This window comes from Xiphophorus maculatus, chromosome 6 (genome assembly GCF_002775205.1).
Source record: "Xiphophorus maculatus strain JP 163 A chromosome 6, X_maculatus-5.0-male, whole genome shotgun sequence".
Taxonomy (NCBI): Eukaryota; Metazoa; Chordata; class Actinopteri; order Cyprinodontiformes; family Poeciliidae; genus Xiphophorus; species Xiphophorus maculatus.
In genome coordinates, this window is record NC_036448.1 from 25,369,133 (window position 1) to 25,392,261 (window position 23,129).

A 23,129-nucleotide genomic window follows, 5' to 3' on the forward strand; every position below is an offset into this window, starting at 1 on the left:
CCAGGTCATTGCAGAGACATTCTCTTGTTTCTTGTGTTCGCTCCAGTGTGTCCCATTTTCTTTTGTGTCTCCATTACAAATATGCGCAAAACTCTGTCAACATTCCGCTGATGTTGAAAAAACACTATTTTGCAATTGCGGTGTTTCCATTAAAAAAAGAAACGCGATTAATATCATAGGTGGATAACTTTCTTCTGTCCTGTCATTTTCCAACTACTTCCTGTTGTCTTCTTCTTCGTGGTTTGCGCCGGCGGCAACTTCCGGTTGTCGATTATGTGACTCCATTTGATGCACTAAGTGTTTCCATTGTAGTTTGGAAAAAATAAGCCAATTTTGATATGACCAATCCTAGAGCCAAAACTTTCTGTCAAATAAGGTGAGTTTTGTTTAAATCGCCGTATTTCCATTAAGCAAATTTATTTTCTAAATGTCAAATTTTTCAATTATATGGTCAATGGAAATGTAGCTATGTAAAACACAGATTCAATGACTGTAGAGTGAGTGAGTTTTCCTATATCTGAAAGCAATAATAATAGAAAAAAAATGCAGTTTCTTTAAAAATCACAACACATTTCCACAGCATTTTGAAAAAGGGTGTGAAAACATTTATGGCTTCAAAGTTTTTTGTTTATAGGACAAAAATGGCTCTTTGGATTGTGAAGGTTGCAGACTCCTGGCCTAAACAGGTCAAACTGAGTCAGGATATTACAAAAACTATAAAATTGTCTGACCTTGCAAGCAGAAAGTCGGGGATACTCAAAATCTGATCCGCATCTCCAGCTGTGGCACCATTACTAGTGTTGAAAACAAGTTTCAAAGTTGACATTTTAAAGGATGAATAACATGCATTTTCAATAAAATACACATTTCATTAGGACCCATCTTTATCAGAAGTTCTGTTCGGTTCATATTGAAGCCTCCCCTGTCTCAGCGGTCATAAACCTCCAGCATGCAGCAGGTTCAGAGTGTTTTTGTTTGTGCTGCTGAATGAGTTTGCTGCCTGTCATTAAAGCAGCCATGCAGGGAGGAACACAGTCATCCTGTCTCCAGCTCCTCTGTGGCGGCTGTTCCCCGACCTCGATCTGCGCCCGACTCTGTCAAACTGACTCCTCTCTTCTGCAGACGCCACTTCTACATTTACCTCAATGAGTCTAATCGATGTTGTTATGCAGAGCAACTTGCTCAAGTGGAACAGTAATGAATCTCTAAGTAACAACAGGAAAGAGGGCAGAAAGTGAAGGCAAAGGAAATGCAGTGATGTCTCAGTAGAAATTTAAAGAGCAAAACTTTGTTACCTTTTAGCAGTTCTGGATCAAAGGGAAATTTTTTGAATATTTACACTGATTACATACAATCACTCTATATACACTATATATATATATATATATGTATATATATATATATAGTACAGACCAAAAGTTTGGACACACCTTCTAATTCAATGGGTTTTCTTTATTTTCATGACTATTTATAAGGCAAGAAATCCCACTTATTAACCTGACAGGGCAGGTTGACCTATGAAGTGAAAACCATTTCAGGTGACGACCTCTTGAAGTTCGTCAAGAAAATGCAGAGTGTGTGCAAAGCAGTGATCACAGCAAAAGGTTGCTACTTTGAAGAAACTAGAATATAAGGGGTATTTTCAGTTGTTTTACACTTTTAGTGCATATTTCCACATGTGTTATTCATAGTTTTGATGCCTTCAGTGTGAATCTACAATGTCAATAGTCATGAAAATAAAGGAAACTCGTTGAATTAAAAGGTGTGTCCAAACTTTTGGTCTGTACTGTATATATATACAACTTTTTTTTCCCCAAAAAGCCAAATTTTGTTGATCACAATTGATTTGTAAAAGCGCTAAAAAGGGTAAAACATCCAAAGGGATGAATGCTTTTAATGGCCACTACTGATTTTTGGTCTTCAATATTGTGGAAGTGTATGTAAATAAATGATTGATTAATCAAGAGTGTCGACAGGTGGTCATAATGTTATGCCTTATTGGTCTCTAAAGTCAGAAGTTTAAAAATGATGTGGGAAACTAATTTGGAAACATTCTTAACAGACAAGATTCATCCTTTTTTTTTAAAAAAAACGAATGCAGAAAACAACTTTATTGTTGAAAGAAAAATCAAACCCACACATGCTCCCCCAAAATGTTTTACTTTGAGGCCATTTTTTAATCAGGAGGCACAAAAACAAAAGTTAACTTGGTTCACTTCATTATGACCCATGTCATAAGTGTGTAAACATTTGCTTCTCAGCTGCATTGACAGACATTTGTCCAGTTTCACTCAGTCTTATCTACAAAGCTGATCAAAAGAAAGACACTGAACCAACCTGAACTTTATCAACTTGTTATTAAATTCACTTCAGAGTTAAGGATGGAGATAGTGTTACAAACTCCGATAATTGACACACTTCTCATCTTTTGCATTGTTTACACATGAGCTGCACTTGAGAAAATTCATTTTGATTAGAAGGATGTCTGCTTGGAAAATGTCTGATGTGCAGGTAGATGTGGACAAAGCGCCAAACTGTGAGAGGAGACGAGTCAGACAGGAACAGAATCAAAGCAGACTGGTGTCTAAAAATGGTCTCTGTGTGAAGCAAATGAGGCGACGGCGTTAAGAGTGCGCTGCTGCTGCTGCTACTCAGAAACCTCACAGCTGAAATGCATTAAGAAATCGAGGAAGGAAAGTTCCCTGCAAGCAGTTACTGTTTTTAGAGAAGTGAACAACCTCATACTTCAGAATCGGGGTGGGAGAGATGGACTTAGGATATTAAGAAACAGCAGTAAAATGGGCCTGGTCGTCAACATAACAAGCAGATTTCTAAATTGCTTGTCATGTTTGTGATTTTGTCTGTTTTATCAAACAGTCTCTGTTGTAAATGTGATCTCGGATCTCACAGAGACAACTTGTATAAATACAGGTAAAATAATAATAATAATAATAATAATAATAATAATAATAATAATAATAATAATAATAATAATAATAATAATAATAATAATAATAATAATAAAGAAAATGCTGGTCAGAACAGGAGCAGAAATGGTTTTGGTTTGAATTCTGCCAGACTTTCAGTGTTTCAAATCAGCTTTGTCACATGCAGTCATTTATCAAAATGGTGATTTAAAGGATGACTTGGCTCAACAATGTGCTCTTAAGTCCCTTCAAAGGGTGTAGGTTTGCTATGTCTCCTAACTACTGCTCTTGAAGAAAATGTATCCTTTCTCTTCCTCATTGCATAAATTAACCTTTCGGTTTCTAAACATAACATCATTCTAAGCTCTCACTTATTATCGTTTATGCTTTTCAATATTTCTTTCTTTTTTTCCTCTACAACCAGAAATGAAAAGTAAATGTAAAAATAATCAAAGCCTTTGACTATACCCCTTGGTCCATTGCTAGTTTTCAAAAGATACCTCATGCTTCAGACATCCAGGCTCAGGGGAAACTGCCCAGTTTTACAAAAAGATTTTCAAACATTGGAATGTATTAGGAGACTTCTTCCCCGTCTGCAGTGCAAAAACAGGCGTCCTTCACACTCACCAGATTAGTTTTGCTGCTCCAGGCACAGAGTTTCAATGGAACCTTTAGCAAAGTGTTTTAGGATCATTAGCTCGAGGCTGATGAGACTTTTCCTCATTAGCTTCGAGCTAAATCTTAAAATGTCTGAGCCTGGAAATGACGTACTAAGTCATGACTGACCATTAGATGCAATGTACATAATAGCGAATTTGGTCACTTTTAATGAAACCTTTTCCCCATATAACTTCTGAAACTGTCATTCTTCATGGGCTTTAACAAGATGCAAAACGGATCCCAACACAAAATGCAGAAATTCATTTCGCCTTTGCGAAAACAACCATAAAGATGTCAGTTACTGATACTTTTGCATTATTTGAAATTCTCAACCTATTTTAACTTCATGTGACATACTGCGATCCATCTTCTTGCAAAACACTTGTTTCTGTTTTTACTAAGCAGTTTAACCAATGCTTGCTGCATCAACTGAACCAGATCTGTGGTTACAAATGTTAATTACACATCAAAAGACTCAGAGTTGTGTTTTGTCTCCACAGTCTCTTAAGGACAATATCTCAAAGATCAGAAGCATTTTTGTCTCAGTTTGTCCAAAAAAAAAGAAGATGGAATGGAGTTGCTAAGGCAACTAAGATAAGCCTAACGCTTCACAAAGTCCATAATAACCTTTTTACATTGTGTTTTGGTACGATGTTTTTTAAAACAATACAAAATTTATATTCTACAGAATGTGTGCTTAAGTCAGGGGTGTCCAAAGTGCGGCTCGGGGGCCATTTGTGACCCTTGAATTGATTCTTTGTGGCCCGGCCAGCAAACGTGGTTGATGCAGATGGAGACTTTTTTTTTAATCTTTAACTTCTAGCAAATTAAAATGTTTCAATGGAAAATCTTACATAAAACACAAAGTATGTATTTAATAAAAACACTTTTTGATTTCTCTGACTCTGTTAATGAAACCAGATTTGCTTCTTTGTAGACTTTAGATAACCCAGATTTGCTTTTAATTAATTGATTAAACTTGGCTTAATATAGAAAACATTTTTAAATAAAATCCTGTTCTTGTTGCAGATAATAGGTTTAATATTTATCTTTTTTTTATCCAAGCCCAAAGAATTTTCAAACTGGATGCCATAAAACGTAAAACCCTTTTTAAATGTTGGATTTACAAAGATTTAAACTTATATTTCCTACAAAAAAACGACTTATTTATTTAATTAAAATTATTGTAAGTTTATTGTTGAGCAGTAAAATACATAAGATAAAACGATAAAAATTATAGGTTTTTTTCCCTGCTAATTTTTTTTACTTGGCCCATGTGACAAAAAGTTTGGACACCCCTGGCATAACTTGTGGAATAAATTTGGCAGCTGGTATAAAAAAACCAAAATATGCATTAAGGGAATTAAAATATGCACCTGAAAATTGGAGAAAAGTAAAACATTAATGAATATTTTGTGAACTCCCTTTAAACCCAAAAACATGAATCTGGAAATCGTCTTTACATGTTGCCACAAGGGGGCAGCACTTCACATTTTCTCCCTAGTACTTCAATAAAAGATTGACAACTTCAACACTGAAAAAGTAACAAAGTGAAAGCAGACGAAACTTGTGGCCAAGACACAAATCCCACATTTCAGTTTCTGTAAAAATGCATATTACCACCTTGAAGTCAAACACTGTTGCCTGTTTTTATCAGAATATCCACAATTTTACAGTAAAGCAACAGAAACACAACACCAAACTGTTTGCTTTTGCCTTCGCCTTGAAGTTGAGCCACTTTTGGTAACAAAGAGTCCAGGAGGCTCTTCAGTCGACCGACGAGTCCAGAGGGTCTTCAAGTCGTCTTCTTCACCTTCGACCCTGTAAAACAATGGCAACGTATCGGTTCGGTTCGGCAGAACTCCTGTTAGATAAAATACTCCTTTGGGTTTTCAGAAGACAGGTTCTGGGAGTCAGTCTGGTTGTTGAAAGGGAAATCTGGACTGTCTTCCTGTTTGACTGCGTTCCCCTCCTGGTTTCGATACGTGTCCTTCCTCCGGTAGAGGTACCGCGCGGCGACGGCCAAACCGGTCAGAACCACGAAGATGACGATCGCTATGATACCTGGAATTAGAATATCATGAAAATGTTTGTTTAATTCAATAAATAGTGTTTATTTCATGGTAATCTGACTGATTGTGGGAACAAATTAAAAAAGACAAAATACTGAAAAGTTTACAGTACAGATTCAAGAGTTCCTTCACTGCAAAAACACAAAATCTTACCAAGTAATTTTGGCCTACTTGGATTAAGTTAAGTTTACTTTTAAGTCAATAATTCCTTAATATTAATTTTAAAAAAGTACATGTTCTATTGGCAGATTGTTTCACTTCCAACAAGACATTTTTCCCATGATACAAGTGAAAAAATCTACCAATGGAACAAATAATTGATCAATATTGAGGAATTATTGACTTAAAACGTATATCATATTTCTTGCTGAAAGTTGCTTGTAAGTTAGTTTGTCTAATTTCAAGAGTATTGAGATATTTGCACTAGAAACTAAACATAAATGACTTGGTAGATTTTGTGTTTTTACAGTGTTCAGGAAGGAAAGGTTAAATTATCAGCTTCTCTGTTTTCTTCTGCGTTTACATTACAAATGTGCACCAAAATGTTGTCAATATATAAAACAACACAATTTTCTAACTGTGTTGTTATAAGAAATATGATTAAAATCCTACATAAATAAGTTTGTTTATGCAATAAGTCGTTAAAAACATGCTGCGCTATCATTGTCTAACTACTTCCTGTCGTCTCCATGGTTTCCGCCAGTGGAAACATCTGATTCATGATCATGTGATTAAATTCACATCTGTGGTGTGAAAGAAAAAAAGGGGTTTTCACTGCAGTTTTGTCAAATAAACCAATGTCAATTCAGAAAAACAAAACAAAACAAAAAAACATCTCAATCTAGCACCAAAAAGTGAAATTGCCATGATTCTCTTGAGCAACTTTATTTTTAAAATGTCAAATTGCACGATTATATGCAATGAACACATTAAAGCCATACATGAAATGCAGCTACTAGTTCATAAATCTTTTCAAAGTGGAAGCCACCAGGGGGCGCTAGAGTTTTGGAAGGAAGATGAGGAAAAAATATGCAAAAACATATATATTTTTTTAAATAATAAATTTATAATTACATCTATTTTTTTTAATGAAATATAACCAATTAGTATGAATCTCTCTCGGCTGTAGATTAACCATGTTGCTTATGCACATTTTTCCAAGTACAGTTTTTCCTTCCACTCAACTTTCCATTAACATACAGCCCTCTGAAAGTCTATCGTCTTTAGCAGTGACCTGGACTGTCAAACAAGTTGTCTTCCTGTATGAGCCATAACATTATACATTAAAACCATTTTTTATTAGTCGAATACTTTCTGAGAAACTGAAACTTGTTTTTTATTAGTTGTAAGCTATAATTATGAAAAGGAAAAGAAACACTTGAAATAAATGAGTCTGTGGGTTGAACCTATACAGGTTTAACTTATTGAATTGAGTTCTCTATTCTAATTTACATGGAGAAACTCTGGAATAACAGAACCGCAGCACATTTCTTTTATGCACAGCTGATTGAATTGCTAATCTAAAAAACACTTTAAAAAGTTTTCCATCAGTTAAGCTCAAACCTGAGCACTTTAGGGAAAACTAAATAGAGTTTAATAGTTGAAGCAGAATTTAAAATCAGTTTAATAATGCATTAAAAAATGACCATGTTTTGTGATAATGACAGAGGACGCTTCCTCAGCAGATTCCTGTAGTTCGATTAGGTTTTCTGCCCTTTGTGTACAACAGGATTGAATGGACAGTTTTAAATGACTTCCACAGTTCCCACCTCGTATAGTCTCCACTTTGAATCAATTAATGCTGGCAGAGAACCAAAGTTTAAATTGGTTTTAAATCGAGTCATGTCTTGCACATCTCTCGCTCCAAACGTTTTAAATGTCGCCTGAACAAACACATTAAAGCCAAGTTTTATAAAAGATGCTGTGCCTGATCTGAAACCGATAGTGTGAGCAAAGATAAACAGATCCCAGTGCAGTGAGAGAAATGGTTTAGTACCTCCAATCAGAGCCGAGTCGGTCCTGATGGCATTGACTAAAGGTTGACCTGAGCCCACTGAGCCGGACCGGTCTACAACAGAGACGGAAAAGTCAGGAGGAACAAATCAGAGCAAGAGAGAAGTTAGAAAGACCAAAATAAAAAGCCAGAAGTCATCACAGAACTGAGGAGGAAAATGAGAGAAGCAGAAATTATGTACAGACAGCAAAACCAGAGAAATACTGACGCATCAAGTTAGCTTTAAACTGACTCAAACTGGATTTACCTACTGGAAAGATGAACACAGAAAGATAAACGCCTCATTTCCCCCTTTAAAATGCACCAAAACTGAAAATAGTTTGTATTCTCATTGTTTTATGTTTAATAAAAGTACGATAAAGGTTTTTGTTTCCCGACACAAAAACCATACCGCCGTACCAGTACTCCACCTATCTTTGTGACAGTTACTTATAACTTGTATTAAGATATTTGCACTAGAAACTTGACCAAACTTTTGTGTTGTTGCAGAATGTGAAAAGAGGAGAAAGAAAATCCAATCAACAAAACAACTACCTAGAAAATATAGAAAAAAGAAGAAGAAGAAAATATGAACCAGAAAATTATGGCTAAAATGTCTCTCCGGAGAAATAAATGAAAATCGCATTTCATTGTTCTTCTAGATGTTCTGTATTTGACCCTGAATGAAATACTTTATTTCTTAAGTTTAATTGATAGGACCAGACACACAATAACAGACAAACCAAATAAAGCAGCACAAGGAAACACAAATCAAACTTCCATTGATAACAGAAATCTCAAAGTTTGATCAGTAACTCCATGTTTTACCTGATATATGGTGAATGTTTTCAGCTGCATAGGGATTGGCTGAGGCTGCAGAGCCACAGTTGGACCGAACCAAAGGTCCGGTGATGATGATGGGGCTGGTGTCTGGGTGGAGCAGAGCAGCTTTCAGAGGATTGATGGAGTTGAACTGAACTACTGACAGGCAGCCGGTGAAACCCAGAGACGCTAGCCGTGCCAGATGAGAGTCCAAATCACCAGACTCTGCAAAACAAAGTCAAAATATACATTATTCTGTACATCTGTGCAAAATAGGTAGCAGGTGGTGCGTAGTCAGACAACATTGCTACACTGATATCTAAATTAGCATGCACCTGACTTTCTGTTATATGTTTCTACTTATATGAATTCCTTAATATTCATGAAAAAAGTTCTAGTGAAATAATCTGTCAGTGAAACAGTACAAGTTAAAATATATTATTCCACTGGCAAACTATTCAGCAGCATTGTTAATAATAAGGGTAGTTTGCCACCGATGACGGTGAGCTGTTTCTCTACCTTTACAAATTTAGCAGCACATTCACAAGCTTGATTGACAGCGCTAAGATCCTCCTCCTGGCTCTGATTGATTGTTTTTGACTGGTGGCCGTGGATTTCTTCAGCACAGGGAGGAAGGAGGTCAATTCTTTCACATATTACCTGTCTCATATTCCACTGTCACAACATGGTGACAGTTTTAATAAATTTGTAGAAACATTTTTTTTTTAATTAAAATTGCATGCTGCAGTTTTAAGTGGTTGTAACATTACTTTTTTTAAAAGTTAAAGTGGTACGAATGCTTTTGAAATGCACAGAATATTCCTGGTTTTTAGTTTCTGCTGTTCCTCTGCATTGTGGAAATAATGGATGTTATATTAACTGAAAACTGGAAAAGTACCTGTAGATTATTTAGCTGCTCCTGGACAGAGTTCCCAAAAATTGTACTCAAGTAAGAGTAGCTGTACTTCTACATATTTTTACTCAAGTAAAAGTAAAAAGTAACTGTCCAAGAAATGACTGAGGTAAGAGTAAAACAGCATTTGGTAAAAAGTATACACTAATGCTAAGTAACTGATCAAATAAATCATTCAATATTTAAAAATTACATAATCAGATGGACCAAAATAAGTGAAAAATTTTGGTTTTATGAGAACAAAAATGACAATAATAAAATCAGGCTAAAGAAAATATTTCTTTCAATATTTCAATTTCTTTCAATATAAAATTTATGAAACTTTAACAAAAACTGCAGGTGTGTGTCTGTGTCTGGTGAAGTTTTGGTCAAAACATGCTTGTTTTTCATTCAGCGGGTAGAAAATCCAGAAATTTTACTCAAGGAAGAGAAGAAATACTTCATAATAAAATTACTCAATTAAAAATACCCCCAGAAAAAAAAAAAGTTACTCAAGTAAAAGTAATTGAGTAAATGTAACTAGTTAGTACCCAACTCTGCTCCTGGAACATAAATGAGACAATCACCAATGCTGACAGATCGTTAATTCATCATCGGCCTTCAATTCTTCCAATTTCCACCTGTATTCATCATATGTTGAGACAAATCTTCTCTCTCTGCCTTTATCTGTTAATTCCACCGACTCCATCCTCTCCATCACTCATCTGAACTCCTCACTGCAGCGTAAACAGCAGCTGCTAAAGCCGACACAAACAGCTGCATCAGATGAGTGAGAGCTGACTGTTACCTGAACACATCTGCATGTTGATGAGGAAACATTACAGCCGTCTTTCAGCTGTTGCTCTGCTCGCTACATCACGTCTCTCCCAGCCTCCCTGTGTTCCTTCTGGCTCCATTAGTTAGCCTGATGGATGACGAGGCTGGGGGGAAGCGACGGGAAATCCACTTCGCCGCTGCTTTTTCTGATTCTGATCAGAGTCTCTGCCTCTGTCGGTTTGACAGAGTGGACAGCAGGTTATGCGTCGACATGACAGGGTTGAAACGCGGCGCACTCGTTCAGCTGTGTGACAACAAACCTGAGCTTTACACCAGACTGCAATAAAATGAGGATTTGTTAAGTTACCTGAAATAGAGCTGTTGTAAATTTTATTAATAATTTACATCTTAGGGTGTTTCAAAGGACAAATTATTTCAACGATGTGGCATGAAAATCCTGTTGAAAACACACAATCTGACTATGTATATTTGTCTAGTTTCTAGTGCATATATTAGTACACCTAAATTAAGATAAAACTAACTTAAAAGTAACTTTTCAGTATGATGTAGTAGCTTCTTTTAAATCAATAATTCCTTAATTTTGATCAAGAAAAAATACTAGCTCCACTGGCAGATTGATTAATTTAAAGCAAGACATTTTTCCGATGCTAGAAGTGAAACAATCTGCCAGTAGAATTAGATCATTTTAATCAATATTAAGGAATTATTTTCTTAAAACAAGCTCTTGTATCTTGCTGAAAACAAACTTGTCAGTTAGTTTTGTCTTATTTAACTTAACTGTACTAAGATGTTTGTACTAGAAATTAGACCAAAATGTAACTATATAAAATGCAAGTTATTACACAGCTCTGCAAAAACAGCCGTACATACACTCAAACCTAAAAGCAGTTAGAGCAACCAGTTAACCTAACTGTGTTTTTGGACTGTGGGAGGAAGTCGGAGTACTCGGAGAAAACCCACATACTCATGGGGACTAAAAGCAAATTTCATGCAGAAAAAACCCAAGGCAGGGAATTGAACCCACAACTTTCTTGCTACCAGGCAACAGTGCGAAGAACGACACAACCATGTAGCCTACTAGGTCTTTTTTCAGTCTGTTCTGCAAGAAAAACAATCATAATTTCACATTCAACTCAGACAAACTAGTGAAATGTATAATTCTTCAACTATAATGACAGTCTCTTCAGACAAAGCTAAAATAAATACCCTTTAAAGTGGCAGTCTGGCTGAAGGCTGGGGCCTCTCAGCCCCTCATGTTATTTGCAACTTATATTTCAGACGCTCTTTGAAGGAGCCGCTTAAAAGAAACATGAATAAATCATGACGTGCTCCCTATTACTCTTGTCACCCTGAGCCTTTTACAATTCCCTGTCTACAAATGCGCATTTAGGTGGATAAATCATAGCAATGAAACGCCACACATTCCCAACTCTTTCCAATAATGCATAGAAATAAACACTTATGCACATGTGAGGAGTACAAAAATCCAAATTCTGTAAATACATCACCCAGAGGCTACGAGGCTTTTTATTTTTTTTTATTTTGGAAGGGCAAGAAGTGCAAAACGAAGCGGCATAAAGATTTCACCGGCAAAAAAAACGAGGCCCAAGCCTGCTTTTAAAAGTCCATTATGAAATACATTATAGCATTTTGCTAAACCTAGATCGTGTGGCAATGTTTCAGCTGACACATGGATTGTTGCTTTTAAAAAGCATTTAAACAGCTTTCATCAAAAACTGTTTACTCAAACAGTGATCCAACAGACCCAATGCATTTTCAGCATGTGGAAATGGATGACAACCTCACATTTTTACTTCCTGTGTCACGATTTTCATTCAGCTTGGCACCGATATGCTAAAACAAACTTTAGAAATACAAAATCTCACCAAATATTTGGTGTTTGAGTCCACCAGAAAAAAAACAAAACTAATTTATATGTAACTTTTTGTGAAGATATATGAAGTTGTTTTAAGTCAATATTGATGAAAAAGTACTAGTCATAAGTAAAATAATCTGCCAGTGGAACAATACTATAATTTAAAAAATTTAAAATGTTTAACTTATAGTATGTTTCAACAATAAACTAATTTCTTGCTGAAAAGTTACTTGTAAGTTGTTTTTGTCTTATTTCAAGTGTACTAAGATATTTGCACTAGAAATTAACAACAAATACTTGGTAAGATTTTGTGTTTTTTCAGTGCATAGAATAGAAGCGCCATGTTTCTACAATGTGGCATGTAAGCGGTAAAAATGGGGGTAAAATCAGACTCATCTGCTGCCAGTTTCACAATGACTAAAATCTATAGAAGCACCATCTTTTATTAATCTGGGACGCATCAATTTTCACCCTAAACTGCAGGGATTTAAGCATTCCTGTATTCATTATGAATGCATTTTAAATTGTTTCTTTATTTAACCTCAGACATAAATTCTGTTTTTTCTCCTATACTGGATAAACTCTACTGGCTAAGATCTTTTGCTACCAACATACAGTCTCTCTTTTAGCCATGTGATTCCTTCTGCAACATGGGGAGTTGAGGTCTGCCTGTAGTTTGCAAGAACAACGAGAAATGATCTTTTAATTTAAGACTAACGCAATGCATTTTGTAGAACTCAAGTGCAGAACTCCCAGAAAGTCCTCATAGGTCCGTCCCAGTGCAGTAACCAGGCCCATGTTAAGTCCTGACAAGTCATCAAATATTTGCTGGACATGACACAAAAAGAAAAGTTTTGTACAGAGCAGAACACAGCTGCCAGAACAGGATGAGAACTTTTTCTTGTTCTTTCATAAAATGAATCAGCTTTCACTGAAGATTAATTAGTTAAAATTTACCCATTAAGGGAAAAAAGCTAAAAAAAATAAAAAATTGATCTCTGTTAAATATGTTTATTTTCTCTCATCATTCTTCTTTTGAGCTAATTTCAACCTATAGAAGTGGTTTTCAGCTTGATTGAACAAACGCAGAAAAGTTTTTGAGGGTATTGGAAAATTGTGGTGAAAAAAAAAAGTTTTTCCATTGCAGTTTTGCAAAAGCCGCAAACCTCTTATAACCCAAAAACTTGCAATGGAAAAAAAAAAATTCATTTTAAAATTGCCGTGTTTCCATTAAGCAAATTTATCATTGTGATTCCAATTAGTGCAATTTTAAGGTCAAAGGAAACACAGAGATGAACTGGGACTCAGAGAAATTACAAACCAGGTGAAAACTAACAAACTACTCAAAGAAAACAAAATCCTATAAAGGAGTAACTAATAAATAAACTAACAAAAAATGAACTAACATGGCAAGATCTAAGAAAGTTAAAAAAATGACAAAATCAGCAAAAATTTTGCTTTCTGTCATTTTTACTGCATTTTTGTTCACTGTTGTAAAAACATCAGAACAAAGAAGGAAGGACTGAGTTAAGAAGAGAGAAATGTTCTCTATAAATCATGTTTAGAGGGTTTTTCTGCCACAGAATGACTTAACACACTCCCTCCTCACACTCTCCAGTGACTCCAGCATGGAGTTTATGACACGCTGTTGCCGGGTAGATAATCTTGTTGCTTCGTGACCAGAGTGTTAAACCGTTCTAAGGACTGGTCCCCAGGTGAGAGAGGGGTTTTATGTGACCCTGTCTTTTGATATGTTGTGTTTTTCTTTTTAGGAAAATATCCTGTGTTTTTTTTAAAACTTGTATGTATTTGTTTGGTCAAGGATTGCACACGCAGTCCAGGATGGGGAGAGACACCTCAGGAAATCTGGTCGTTTAGCAGAAGTTAAATTATCTGCATAATCTACACTGCAAAAACACAAAATCTTACCAAGTATTTTTAGTCTAACATCTAGTGTAGATATCTTATTTCACATAGAACAGGACAAAACTAACCTATAAGTAATGTTTCAGCAAGATATAAGATATATTTCCAGTAAATAATTCTTGAATATTGATATTTTTTCCACTTATAGCAAGACATTTTTCCACTTGGCCAGTTTTTAAAATTAAAATTCACATTACAACCACATACCTGAGTGTGATTTACAGCTTTGAGTGTTACACTGTCAGTACACTGCAAAAACGCACAAATCACACCAAGTATTTTAGTCTAGTTTCTAGTGCAAATGTCTTTGTTCACTTGAAATAAGACAAAAACCAACTTACAAGTTACTTTCAGGAAGATATGGGTGTTTGTTTTAAGTCAATAATTCATTAATATTGATAATAAAGTTGCACTGGAAAAAAAAAACACTTGAAAGACTTTTCCCAAGTTCTGCCAATGGAAGCAGAACTTTTCCATCAATATTTAAAAATTATTGACTTAAAACAAGCTCCTATTTCTTGCTGAAACATTACTTACAGATAATTTTTTTATATTTTAAGTGTTAAGTGATAAGATATTTGAGCTAAAAACTAAGCAAAAATACTTCATAATATTATGTGTTTTTACAGTGTAGGACTTTAATCAGGCATTTTGGATTGGTAATCAGTTCAGGAAGCAGGAGTTTTTTTATTATAGTATTATAATCTTGACTCAAACCATTTTATGTGCCTTCCTGTACATTAGTACTTCACATATGTCCTACTCTAGTCGCCTTCCCCACCTGCTCTGAACCCATAATGCAGCAGTTTTGTTCTGAAGGCAGCAACTCCCTTATCAACCCAGACTTGAGCGTTATCTAATAATATGGAGCAGAAATGTACTTTTTAACTCCAACTTTGCTTTTTAAAGACGCTGAAAGGTCTGAGCTGCGACTCTGCTGTAACTTTTGGAAAAGCACAACAAATTTGACCATTTTCATTTCTGTTGCACCAGGCGGTTTATTCAAAGACTCTTTATTAGGGACTGGTTGTAGCGATAAGGATGGAAGTTGATTCACAACAAAAGTTTCTTCAGAACAAAAAGAAATTTCTGAACAACTATGTTTTTTTAAATCAAACTGCAAGAAATTATTCAATATTGTTGATTTTTAATCAACAGAGAAAATATAATGTAAAAGAAATCAGTACCAGCTGCTCTAAAGTAGACTTTTGAGTATTTTTTTTGTGTGCAGTAACAATGCATTTAGTCCAGATTTTTCCTTTTATTCTTGTGAAATTGTACCTGCTGAGTGTTGGAGGAGAGCGAACAAGTCTGAGTGCTTTAAAGCCAAAAATATCTATTTTCTGCTCTCACTGCCTCCTCACTTACCATGCACTTTGCCCAACACCAGCGACTTGATGGCATTAAACTCTCCGTCAGACGTGAGGTTGAAGTCTTCTCTGGCATTTTGGTCAACCTAATGAATAAAAAAAGAGATTTGAATTCAGTTTTTATGGGTATTTTTCATAAGCTTTTCTGTATGTGGACACTGCAAAAACACAAAATCTTGTCCAATGTTTCTGATCTTGTTTTGGTGCTACCCAACTCTTTCAAGTTTACTAGGATATTGGCACTGGAAACTAAATAAAATAAAATAAAAAACTTGAAAAGATTTTGTATTTTTGCAGTGCAGTTTAATAGCCTCGACTCAACAAAACCAAATTTATAATTAATAATTATTCCAGAGGTTTCCTGGGAAAATTATCTGGAGAAAATGCTTCTAAAGAGTTTCATGTTGTTAAGTTAAAAAAAGAAGTATAATTTTATCTTCCCCTTTTTAACTGTGGAAATCAAACATTCATAATTTTCCAGCAAGATGAGTAAATTAACATTTAATTAGGTTATCAAAGTTTGAAAGTACTTTAACTGAAAATTTGCTTTTTGTGAGAATGCAAAGAAATTTTACTGACATTTATTTTTTGGTTTCTTTAACTTGACTTGAAATCTTAAGATTCTCAGCTGTAAAAAGATCCATAAAGAGTTTTAAAAATCAACTTTCAGATGTGATGTGGAGCACAGAAAGCATTGTACTTTGATTTAACGAATTCCCAGTCATACCTGCATTGTAAGAGCTGTCAGAAAATAAAAAGTGTATTTCAGGTGAAGCCATTACTGTCAAGGCTAATGACACTTTTTGATTTGTGCTTCTTCAAAATGACCCATAAGTCTTTTAACAACCATTAAAACAAACATCTAAATACCAACATGACATGTTTAGCACACATGTCAGGACAAAGCTTGTTTTTTCTATCAACACAAACTTTAAAATATGAACTTTTCTATAATCTACTTCAGCTTTTTGTTAACAAAAAAAAATCCCAGACTGGTCTGGACTAAAACAAAGGATCAATGTCTGGGAAAGCACCTTATGCCCACTGCTGAGTATAGTGATGGAGGTGTGATGCTGTGGGCCTGTTTCTTCTGGACCTATTGTTTTTTTTGCTATCTGACATAACGTCTCATGTGAAATGGCTTCATCTTTGTAGATAAAAGTCTGTACTAAATTCTTTAATATCAAACCATCAAACAGCAAGTCCTGAAGCTCACTTCTGATTCTTTGCTGAAATGCTTTTTTATTTTTTCATGGTGGTTCATACTAACAATTACAATAGGAACATTTTAAAGTGCAGTTTTTCTTTTGCTGTGCTTGTTTTTCTTTTATTTTGTTGTTGTTTTTGCTTTTCTTCTAATTCATGCAAAGCACTTTGCCTTGTTGCTGAAAAAGTGCTATATAAATGAAACTTCTTCATAATAATAATAAATGAAGAAGTCATTTCACATTTTGATGTGAAAAGATTTCACTTGCCGAAATGTAATTTTTGTGTTTTTATCATGTAAAGCACTATGAACTGCCATGTTGCTGAAATGAGCGATACAAGTAAACGTGATTAATTGATTAACTCATGCAGTAAATGTGTTAAATCCTGCTTAAAGTTTGACTATATTATTACAAGCAATGCCACTTTTGCCAGTTGAATGAAGCTTGTTTTACTTTACCGTTACCGGATTTATTTGACCATCTCCATGTTTCCTGGTTTGTTTATATTTAGCAGTCTGAACATGAAGCGCTCCTTACGTTGAGGCCAGGACTTTATTTTTCGCTGCCTGTCAGCCTGATCTACCGCTTTCCAGCCGTAATGAAACACCGTCTGTAAAACCCAAAAGAATCGAGAACAAAGGGAGCCCCGATAAGAGCCAGAACCCTGCGATCCGGCATACTGCTGGAGCGATTTCGCCTTTACTGGGTCATTTTTCATGAGGTCAGGGTGGCGGAGATGATTATGTCCACTTGAGAGACTGCTGGCCATCAGGAAATGGCTGCATGAAACCCTCACTAAAACCCGCCATGCTTCCGCAGAGCGTGTTGATAACAAAGCAATGATTCATGATGATGGAAGCAGACACAATGAAGCGCACTTCATATTTTATTGCAGCCTCACACGCAGCGAATCAGGATGAGGTCACCTTGTATTTTATCTCACATTGTTTATAATTAAAGAGACATTCAGGCTACTGACTCCTGGTTGTAAGTGCTGTCCTCATAGATCAAACCCGGCTGCTGTGAACAAGCTGGGAGAGTTGTTGGATCCAGATAAGATTACCGTGCTTCATATTTCATTTGAAGTGTAATTTAATTAGTTGGTTGATGTATTTTGTTCCCTTAGGGCCTGCAGTCATAACATAAAACGATTCTATGCTGGTTTTGGGGATTGCCAAGAAGGACTTCCATCCAAGAAGGCAGTTGCTTTTTACCAACTCAGACAGAAACATCATGTCACTACGCTGCAAAAATACAAAATATTACCAAGTATTTTTGTCTCGGGCTGCACAGTGGCACAGTTGGTCGCACTGTTGCCTTGCAGCAAGAAGGTCCTGGGTTCGATTCCTGGCCCGGGGTCTTTCTGCATGGAGTTTGCATGTTCTCCCTGTGCATGGTGGATTTTCTCTGGGTACTCCGGCTTCCTCCCACAGTCCAAAAACATGACTGTCAAGTTAACTGGTCTCTCAAAATTCTCCCTAGGTGTGTGTGTGTGTGTGTGTGTGTGTGTGTGTGTGTGTGAATGGTTGTTTGTCCTGTCTGTCTTTGTGTTGCCCTGCGACAGACTGGCGACCTGTCCAGGGTGACCCCGCCTCTCGCCTGAAACGTTAGCTGGAGATAGACAGCAGCACCTCCCGACCCCATTAGGGACAAGGGTGCACAGAAAATGGATGGATGGATTTTTGTCTAGTTTCTAGTATCAAATATCTTGATACAGTTGAATTAAGATAAAGCTAACTAACAAATAACTGTTCTAAAAGATATAGAAGATTTTATTAAGCAAATAATTCTTTAATATTCATAAAAAGTTGTAGTTTCACTAGCAGATTATTTACCGTAATCTACAACGAAACATTTTCCCATCTTGTAAATGAAATAATCTGCCAATGAAACAAGTACTTTTCATCAATATTAAGAATTTATTGACCATAAACAAGCTCCTGTATCTTCCTGAAAATATACTTATAAGTTAGTTTAGTCTTATTTCAAATGTATTAAGATATTTGCACAACAAATTAGACAAAAAATGTAAGATTTTGTGTTTCAGCAAGATTTAGGTGCTTGATTTAAGTAAATAATTCCTTTATATTGATGAAAACAGATTTGTTCAAGAAAACAAATATTTTTTGTGATTATATAACGACCAGATATCTGCATTAAGCACAAGAGATAAGCGTGATACAAAATGTTATATGGAAAAAAAATTCATAGAAATCTTAAGAGTATTTCATGTTTATTATGAAAAATAAACAGCAACATAAATTTAGATCGCTATTTTCTTTAAAGAAATGTCATTCGCATCTTAAAGAATAGAAAAAAATGTTTGTTTACCAAATCCTCTGTCCTCCCACCAAACCACCCACACTATATATTATTTAAGCTAAGAGTATTTTATTATTCTCAACTTTAAAAAACACACATCACTAATATCTTTGTGAGGTAAACATCTTATTTTGCATAATATAAAGGTCAGAAACATGCATTAATGATAAAGTACCTCCTCTCTCACACATGCATAGACTTCATGTATATAAACATATTTTACTGTCGTACGTTTTAAGAAATTCTTTACAAACGTTCTAATTTAACAATCTCTGATGTTCTAGGCATATTAAATGGTGTGTTTTCCTCTACCCGTATTTGTGAAAGGGCAAAATGTGGATTTTCATTTTTTTTCAACAATAAAGTGAAACTCTTGTCTCGTTGCCATGGAGACCACATCATATATTTTCCCGTCTCATCTCGTCTGAATGCCTTATAGCACTCCAACCCCACACTAACGATGAAGCTGATGGCAACAATTAAGCCTGTCGTTTAGTTTGCTGGGTGTAAATGCACTGAGCTTCGACTGGTTTTATTCCATATGTTTCTTTATATTAAAAACAGATGCAAAATCTAATCATCTTCCATATTTTTTTAATCAAATTTGACATTTTAAGACAACCTTTCAATGGAGGGATATTCACCACAAAATGACAATAGTTCATCGCTGTGTGCAGATTATTAAAAAGATCAGAGCTACGGGCCACAGCTGCCAATAGCACCAGTGCTACTGGCAGATTATTTCTCCTTTAATTGGGAAAAATGTCTGGTTAAAAGTGAAATAAACTGCTAACAAGCAGAGTTCTTAATGTTCATCAACATTATTGACTTAAAATAAGCTACTATGTTTTGCTGAAAAGTTACTTGTAAGTTAATTTCGTCTTATTTTAAGTATCATAGGATATTTGCACTAGAAACCAGACCAAAACTACTCGGTGGGATGTTGTGTTTTTGCAGTGTAAGTCTCTCCTGTGTGCACAGCTACCTGCACAGACACCGTGTGTGTCAGTCTCCTGATGGTAACGCTGTGCAGCTGTCCATTGGCCAGGTTCCTCGCGCTGCTGCTCCTCAACACTTCAGCGTCTCGGTTGCCCTCCAGCTTGTATCTCACCTCCAGCTTATCTAAACACACAAAAAAGTTTATTTTTTCCACCTCAATTTAAACTTCTTGGTGAAAATAGCCTCGTCTTTGTTCCTTAATCTCTACACCTCTGTTTGCAGACGCCCTTTTCACCTCAGCAATGAATCAGAACGATGAGTATCTGAGGTAATAACGCTTTTCATGTTAAGAGGATTAGTTGTAAGTCCCTATTTATGAAAATAACTCTAAATCTAATAAAAAAAATTATAATATTGAGAGCATTAGGAGTGAACTCAATGGAAGAATCATTTCTGGAGGCTTTAAGATTAGAAAGGATGAATTGCATCTTGTCCTTGTAATGCGCACATGTTTATTTTATTACAATTTTTATTATGATTAATCCCATTACGAACAGTTCAAGATTAAGATTTACTGAAGTTTTTCTTCACAGTTTAGAGAGAAGAAATCACTGTTTGCCACAGAGAAGGGAAAAAAAGGGAGAAATTCTTTGTCCTGGACTAAAAATGGTTAAAAACGGTGCAGAGGAAGTGAAAGAAAGCGCTTAGGGATTTACATGGACACTTTCTATTAAAAGCCTTTACCTGGTGAATCCGCGGCCAGCGCAGAACCTTAATGCCCTGCTTCCTATTAGCTTTCTGAGTCATTAGGACCACAGAAAGAATCTATTTAAAGCTAATCTAGGTGCAAAGTGCCAATTTTCCAAGACTCCTGGATGCTGAAAATGTAATTCTAAGTTCAAAGTTTCACTACTTCAACTCTTAAAAGGCACAACTTAATTATCCAACAAAGTTTGTGGCTGTTTTATTCAACATTTCCCTGCTCTATCACCTATTAGCAGCAGAACAAAGTCCCATTTCTGCAGCACTGTTTATGGTGTCTCTGTGATAAAAGCACAACATAACAGCTGGTGAAGCTGTACTGATGAAAACCAGCGGGGGTTAATGAGGTAAACCCAGATGGGGGGGAAGATCTGAAAGATTCTTGAGGAAATAACAAAGGTGCAGAAAGAGGGTAAGACATTAATGGAGGAGATGAGGAAACTTGAGTGGGAGAAAAGGAGAGGAAACTGAGAAATTCAGAAAATCAGCTGTTGGACGACGAGCATCTTATGGTGAAAAGGATGCAAAGGTTTATCCACTAAAATCAAATTTTATTCAGACATAAATACAACACCACAAAAACAAATTCCTACCAAGTATTTTTGGTCTACTACTTAGTACAATGTATTCGAGTGTATTAGTACACTTGAAATAAGACAAAAAAGACAGAAATACTAGTTCCATTGGCAGATTATTTCACTTATAACATGGGGAAAATGTCCTGTTATGAGTGAAATACGGTAATTTGCCAGTGCAACTAATACTTTTTCATCAATATTAAGGAATTATTGACATAAACAAGCTCCTATATTTTGCTGAAAATACTTTTAAGATACTACACTTGAAAAAAGACTAAACTAAGAGTATGAGTAAGAGTGCACTGATTGCAGTTTTCTGGCTGATTGCAGATTACCGATTTTTAAAAAGCCCTATCAGCCTATTGTGATTTTGGCCTATATCAAGTTTTTTTCTCTTAAATGTTGCTCAAAATAGCAAGAAAGAAACTGAGTTGACAACAGTTGTCTATTGTCAACAGCAAACGTGCAGACATGACCTGGTCGGCCGGTCGGTCAGTCAAACCTCTCTCACCGCAGAGCAAGAGGACAATAATTTTTAAACCTTTGCTGAGGTAGATGAGATCTGCTTCACATGTGAGTATCAGCCGATCATCATTCTCCCAAAATTAAAGAAATTGTTGCATCCGCTTACTACCAATACATTTTCAGAGGAAACTAGACCAAAAATCCTTGGAAATATTTTGTGTTTTTGCAGAGGAAGCTTTCCCACCGTGCTTGTTGATGAGCACGGCCATGTACTCTCTGTAGTAAGAGCCAACGTAAAGCAGCAGAGCCGGACTCTGAGCCGTCCTGAAACTCATGGAGACATTTTCTCCTCTCAGCGTTGTGTCGGAGTAGATGGAGGACGGCAGAGCGCTGCTGTTTCTAGTCAACTCATACGGCTCCTTGAAGGTGTATCTGACCGACGTTCCAGGTTTGAAACCGGCTGACAGCTCTGCAAAGGAAACAGTCAGATTATAATCCATCACTGTTGGTGAGAAGAAAGTTGTCATGAAACTCTGGCAGTGACTGAACCTGTTGAACCCAAACAGAGTTCACTGTGGTGGCATTTTTCTTCTGAAACAGGATTATGATTCACTGAACCTTTGATTTCATGTGGTATCCAAATGCTTTCAAATGAGTGTTAAGTGTTGCAAACACAGAAAAAGGCCTTGTGGAAATATATAGATGCTTAACCTTTAAAACACCCACACTGAAGCTGAGAACAAAACCTGCCGTGGTTTAAAAACATGAAACACTGCTCAAGTTTTCCTCATGATTTATAACACAAAATGTTTACTATCCTGTCAAATGTGGGAGAGCCCAGAAGTTAACTTTAGACTTCTAATTAGGTTATTTGATGTAAACAGAGAAAGCTGTGGGTCAGTTTAAGAAAACATATCAAATGCAGTGTTTCCTTGTGTGACATCATGGGAAAATCAGCCAAAACAACAAAACCAGTCAGTTTTATCCTTGGTTCCAACTTCCAGGAAGCTCAATTATTTCTTCACATTTAATGTTAACAAAAACAAACAGATATAGTTTCAACTGCAAACTTTCTTATCCACAGCAAGTGCAAAAAAATGAAAGATGCCTTCTGTGCTGGAGACACTTTACAGCAGTGGTCCCCAAAAATTTTCTGGGCGCCCTTATGGATTACAATAAAATCCCTCCACCACCCCAAAAATTAAAATAAAACTACTGGGCACACACATTGTTCAACCAGACATAAACCTATACACATATTTTGTTTTCTCCACTGAAGTTTATTTCACACTTCAGGTCACAATAAAACTACAAACCATCTTTACAGTGAAACACTTTTGTGTAACTGTTGTTTTCTTTTATTCATCCATACCGCTTCCCGCGCCCCCCAGTGGGGGCGCGCCCCACACTTTGGGAACCACTGCTTTACAGGAACATAACAAGCTATAAATATTTGCACAATAATCTAAATGTTGATTTACAGGCTAGTTTCTAATGAACATTAAGTGCTCAAAACGAA

At 35.9% G+C, this 23,129-nt stretch overlaps 1 protein-coding gene across 1 annotated transcript in view; it reads right to left on the reverse strand.

Annotated features, from left to right (window-relative positions):
• Positions 1-2,114: 2,114 nt before the first annotated feature.
• LOC102224048 (contactin-associated protein-like 4) overlaps positions 2,115-23,129 on the reverse strand; it is a 105,260-nt gene continuing 84,245 nt past the window's right edge. Inside the window, exons 19-24 of the mRNA XM_014474803.2 lie at positions 21,855-22,079; positions 19,852-19,988; positions 15,335-15,422; positions 8,481-8,699; positions 7,656-7,727; positions 2,115-5,651 (exon numbers count right to left, since the gene is read on the reverse strand). Coding sequence (XP_014330289.1) covers positions 5,455-5,651; positions 7,656-7,727; positions 8,481-8,699; positions 15,335-15,422; positions 19,852-19,988; positions 21,855-22,079 — 938 coding nt within the window. The 3' untranslated portion in view covers positions 2,115-5,454. The remainder of the gene's footprint in view (positions 5,652-7,655; positions 7,728-8,480; positions 8,700-15,334; positions 15,423-19,851; positions 19,989-21,854; positions 22,080-23,129) is intronic.